Raw genomic sequence first — 5147 nt, 5'->3', positions numbered from 1 at the left:
GAGAGAGAGAGAGAGAGAGATGTGCCACAATATTTCAATATTTGCACAGCGTGTGGTGATTGGGACTCGATCTTTCAAGCATAGTGTCGATTTGTTCAGTCGTTGTGTCGTAGCACACATGACAAAATGAATTGCTTTTGCAAATAGGCTTCAATTTGATATTCCAAATTATGATTGCAAAAATTAAGCATATAAATACCCAAATAATAATATATTGGAAATGAAAATTACAATATACAATTGATACTAAGGAATCAAATGATGCTAAAGAATCGTAAGTGTTATAGTCAAAATAAGAATCGTCCTGACTTGACCCACATCCTCATTCTAATGGTTTACATGGTCAGAGGGTATAATAAGCGCCCGTCCCTCCCTCCCTCCCTCTCCCACCTAATATACACAGAGAGTTATTACATTCACAATTTCTGCCTTTGGGCAGCATTAAGAACGTTGCAGAGCATTAATGGCCTTCTTGGTTGATGTGTGAGAATCAAATGTTACTCCTAGCTCTTACCAATTTGGCAAGGGTGTCTTGAGCAGAGATAGTATCAGGATGATTCTCTCCAAGCATCACAACCCTGATGCTGATGCAAGTCCTGCAAATCTCCTCCCCTGCATCAAATTGCCCCCCCTTGAGCAACAGCTTCGCTCGCGTCTCCAGCAGTAATGCCTTCAACAATGTGGCTTCCTCCCACACATACTCATCTACCTCATTGCCAAGCGTACCTGCCGGCCTGCGCATCCCGCTCGCCGCCTGCTGTATCATGTAGTTGTGGGTGCTGCTTGCTCTCCAGCATAAAGATCGCCCCCACCAGTCCTGCGTCTGCGACACAAATGACTTCTCCACGTCTTCTAGCATGTTGGTGCACAACCTTAGAAGCTCAAGCGCAGCTCGGCACCGCGAAAACGTCGTGAATGCGCGGAATGCCAATTGAAGAGCACCCTTCTTGATGAAAGACAGCAGCTCCACGGCCCTCAAATCGACTATCACAGGGTCGTTTGCGAACCCGAAGACTAGGAAGCATGCAGCCCAGAAATGCTCCGAATGCTGCGAGATTACCCCTCTTTTCTTGATCCCTTGCACCATAGCTCGAGCAGCTGGTGGGCCGCCCCGTTTTCTTGCATAGAGTTGGAGTATCTCATCAAAGAAGATCCACCCCTGCTTGGTACAGCTTCTTGCAATGCCAAGCCGGACGAGGAGCGATCCGGCTTCGGACTCTGCACGCTTGGTTTGCGTGGTGCCACAAAAGAGTACAGAGTCTCGGAAGACACGGGCAACCAAGGAGGTTGAATGCTCGGGAAGGTCGATAGCAGCTGCACCTAGAAGTGAGACAGGTATCGGAAAGGGAGCACACCATCCGCCGATGCATGCCATGCGGATCGCCAGCTTTCGCGGTCCACCTAGCTGCTCTAGGAAGGAAAAACATACACCCAAAAGCTTGAGTAAGAAGGTGTTGTTCTTAAGAGATGTATCCTCTCTGGGTATTGATGCCCAGCTATCTGGGAAGCCTTTGTTCACCTTCTCTAGCAGAACACTAGGCATCATACCTGGTACCTCTGCAAGCAGCTTGCCCACAAGCGCCAATCCGAATGTGGACCGATCTAGCCGTTCCTCCATCTCTTTTAGAGCATCTAGCTCTTGCACAGAGAGCTCGCGCTTTCCGCGCATCAGCGACAATGCCTCGGCACTTGACAAGTAGAGAAGCTTGACTGCATTGGGCATGCTAGCCATTTTATGCAGGCGCGTCGTGACAATCACATGTGTTGCACCACCACTGCCTGGTCTTGGCAAGAGTTCGACCACCTCTTTTCTGTCCCACCAATCGCGTTCGCTCTCCAGATTGTCGATCACGAGCAAGTAGGGGACATCTCTTTCAAGCTCTCTTCGCACCCTATGCAAAGCTTCACGCTCCTGCTCTTCAAATGTGCGAGTGCGGCCCCGCTCTGGCCCTACTTGGCTCTCCGTTCCGACGTCCAGACCGAGTAACACTGATAGGTTTAGGTAGTTCTGTCGTAGATACCGTGCCTCACCGCCAATCCACAGGACGGTGCGGTATCTTTGGCTATATCTATATGAAAATTCCAATGCTAGCTCTGTTTTGCCCATTCCAGCTCCCCCACATACACACACACTTATGCTTGCAGAGTTTATGGATTTGCTTAGTGTCCCCTCCTCCTCTTGCATGCTTGAGCTGCTGACCGCCGACTCCGATTTGCTTCTTGAGCCTTGCGTCTTTCTGCGCCTGGCATTGTTGCTTGTGAGGTTCCTGTTTTTATTGTCTCTGCTAGAATGCCTGGATTTCTGTCTGCTCATGCCATTATTGAGCTCATAATCATCAGGCACTTCTTTGATCTCAGGGACCTTGCTAATAGCTGTTGCCCTCTTTGCTGAAGAAGTGTAATCAGCCCCGTCGCCCTTAGATGCAAACCATGTTTCAAAAGTGTTTTTTCTTGAGAAACCAATATCAAGCCCTCCTGCTGCTACAAAGCTTTGCCATCTATCTGAGTCACTTTTCCTTCTCCCCACATACTCCCCAGTACTCTCTGAAGTCCCCTCCATCATACATCTGCTATGCCACATGTCCGCATCACTTCGCCGCCTGCTTTCGAAACTCTCCGACGTCTGGTTCCCAGCACCTGTGCGAGGCCTCAACCATCGCTCTGACTGGCTGATTATCTGTCTCCGGTTCACCCTAAAGCCCTGCTTAGATTGCCTACTGCTTTTTTGCCCGCCGTTATCCAGTATTTTTGATGCATCCGGCTGTTGCACCAGGTTCTGCGTCAATTCATTGGCATTGCCAAAGAGAAACCTCTCAACCGCACGAATCTCCTTTTCGCGGCCGACAAAATGGGCATTCCTGGGGAAAGGGAATTCCTCTCTCTCTACTCTCTGTTTTCTTGCTCTCTCCCTCTCTGCTACACTTCTTCTACCTATTCTTGTACCAAGTAAGCTAACTGCTCTGAGGATACAATCCCTCCAATTGCCATTGAAAGCCTCTAGCTTCCATTCCTCAATCCTAGAGAGGCCATCTATTGCTTCCCTCCATTCTCTCTCTTTGCCGCCGTATGTGCGCCACAAATCGCCTCCCTCCTTCTCCCAAACCTCGCCTCTCCTCTCCACAATGTCCCTAGCCATGCAATCTGTAGGGGCCAAATCAAAGAACAATGGCACCAAATTCTTCCTCTCCAGAAATATCTGCAGCTCTTCCACACTATACATGTTCTTGAAGGTCTTCTTGTTGACGACGATCACCCCGAATGTGCATGAATGCATAATGCGCCGTGCTATGTCGTGGACTCGCGGGTCGCTGTAGCGAGCACGATCGGCCAGAAAGCATGCAATGCCCTGGAATTCCAGCTCTGCACGAAGCCATTTAGAAAACCTTGATAGAGATGATGTGTATCCATGTATGCCGATGTATACATCGCATGTCCGCGGGCGAAAAGAGGTAGAGGGGGATGTACTGATGATCGGCGTGGGCGGGGCTCGCTCAAAGTGTGCTCTTGCAAGCGGCTTGCTATGCAGCTCCAAGTCGGACTGTGTCGAGGATGTAGCTTGCTCAACGCTAAGCACAGTGATGGGCTGCTGGCTGCGTGGGTAGCCATCTGGCTTCACGAATTGCAACTCCAAGAATTTGTCATCAACGGTACTGAGAGTTGCATGTGCGGCGGCGACTTCTGGGGTAGTTCCGGATTGCGGCGGAGGAGGAGCTGGATGGTGTTTTGGAGATGGGATAACCTGTGGTAGAGCTGCTTGGTCGAGATCGACTTCTGGCGGAAGCTCTAAACTGGCAAGCGCCGGAGTGAAGGGAGACGTGGATGCAGAGACAAATGCAGATTCGGGGGGAGAGGCAGGCTCGGGTGTGGTGGAAATGCCAGAGGAGAGGTGAGGTGGAGGGGGTGAAGAGGAGCCAGTTGATGAGGAATTGTATGTGGTTATGGTAGATGTATACAAGCTGGGGTGCACAGAGGAGGAGGAGATTGAGCTAGAGCCAGAGGAGCCATGGCTAAAGGGCAATTTCGATGACGGCGGGGTGGCATCGGAGGCGATAGGTGGAAGCTCAAGGTGCTCATTTTCTGCTGCAAATCTTACACTGAGAGTTGACAAGGGGCGGAGAGGCACGGAGTGATCGCCTGCTTGATTGAATAGTAGCCCAGCATTGCCGGCATGGTTGAGCTGCGGAACTGCTGTGCGCGGAAGACGCGGATGAATCACAGAGGTTGTGGAAGGATTGGAGGCATATTGGGTCTGATCAGCTGTGAGATCATGGAGGGTCTTATCAATGTCCATATATCATGCATGGCCTAAGAGGCAGGTGAGCTTCCACAGAGAAACCCACATATGTGCAAGTGAGCTAATTAAAGCCAGTACAAGAGCACTCACTAGCAACACTTGATGTTCTCAAGGCTACTAGAGCAAGATGATCACATGAGAGAATTTGATAGAGAGAAAGAGAGAGTCTCTCTCTCTCTCTCTCTCTCTCTCTCCTTCCTTGATGTTCTAGATATGGGTGGGTTATTGGTAATTGTTGGACAAAGGCCAAGGTTTGAAAGGGCCAGGCTTTATTACCCAAAAAGCTTTCAACCTACAGTTCAAAGGTATACAAAAACAAAGAGCTAGCTTGCATATGCATGCAGAGGAAACACAAAAAGCCTGCATGCAAAAGCCCAATAGGCTAGAGCCAGAAGAAAAAGGCACGGCCTTATGTACTGCCACACATTGCAAAAGTGTCCCTCATGCCTACTTCCTTAAGTGCTCCAAGCCCAAAGTAAAATAATACTTGTACAACTCTCTTTCTTTTGATGAAGGTCGCTCTCTTTCTTCTTACATATGGTGGTCACAATGCCATTGATAATCTAACTCCTCAGGTTTTTTGACCTACATTAGGGCCTTAGTAAAGCATGGAGCTCTTGGGAGCAATTGTGAACCCTTAATAAAGCTTATTGATTAGTGCCATGTGGCAAGTTAATGATGTCAACCTTTCTTTAACATGATCTTATAGAGCCGTTTTTGTGAATGCTGAGCAAAAAGTGTTCCACATGGTCCTTAGTAAAAAAATTGCTTATGGCAATGCTGAGCGGAAACCGTTTTCAACATTGTAGTTTTTTAGGTAGAAGTTTTAAAGCGTTCCTAAAAAGTAGCAGCA

General features: G+C 48.9%; 1 protein-coding gene across 1 annotated transcript; it reads right to left on the bottom strand.

Annotated features, from left to right (window-relative positions):
* Positions 1-251: 251 nt before the first annotated feature.
* On the bottom strand, positions 252-4892 carry LOC147444616 (uncharacterized). Its single transcript, XM_086527167.1, has one exon. The coding sequence runs from the start codon at positions 4289-4291 to the stop codon at positions 491-493; it is 3801 nt and encodes a 1266-aa protein (XP_086383293.1). The 5' UTR covers positions 4292-4892; the 3' UTR covers positions 252-490.
* Between the last annotated feature and the right edge of the window lie 255 nt (positions 4893-5147).

This window comes from Adiantum capillus-veneris, chromosome 13, assembly GCF_014529385.1.
Source record: "Adiantum capillus-veneris isolate H3 chromosome 13, ASM1452938v2, whole genome shotgun sequence".
NCBI classification, from domain to species: Eukaryota; Viridiplantae; Streptophyta; class Polypodiopsida; order Polypodiales; family Pteridaceae; genus Adiantum; species Adiantum capillus-veneris.
This window is presented reverse-complemented; position numbering and strand designations above follow the sequence as displayed.

Coding starts and splice junctions, on each gene's coding strand:
- LOC147444616 (XM_086527167.1), bottom strand. CDS start 4,291: ATGGACATTGATAAGACCCTCCATGATCTCACAGCTGATCAGACCCAA.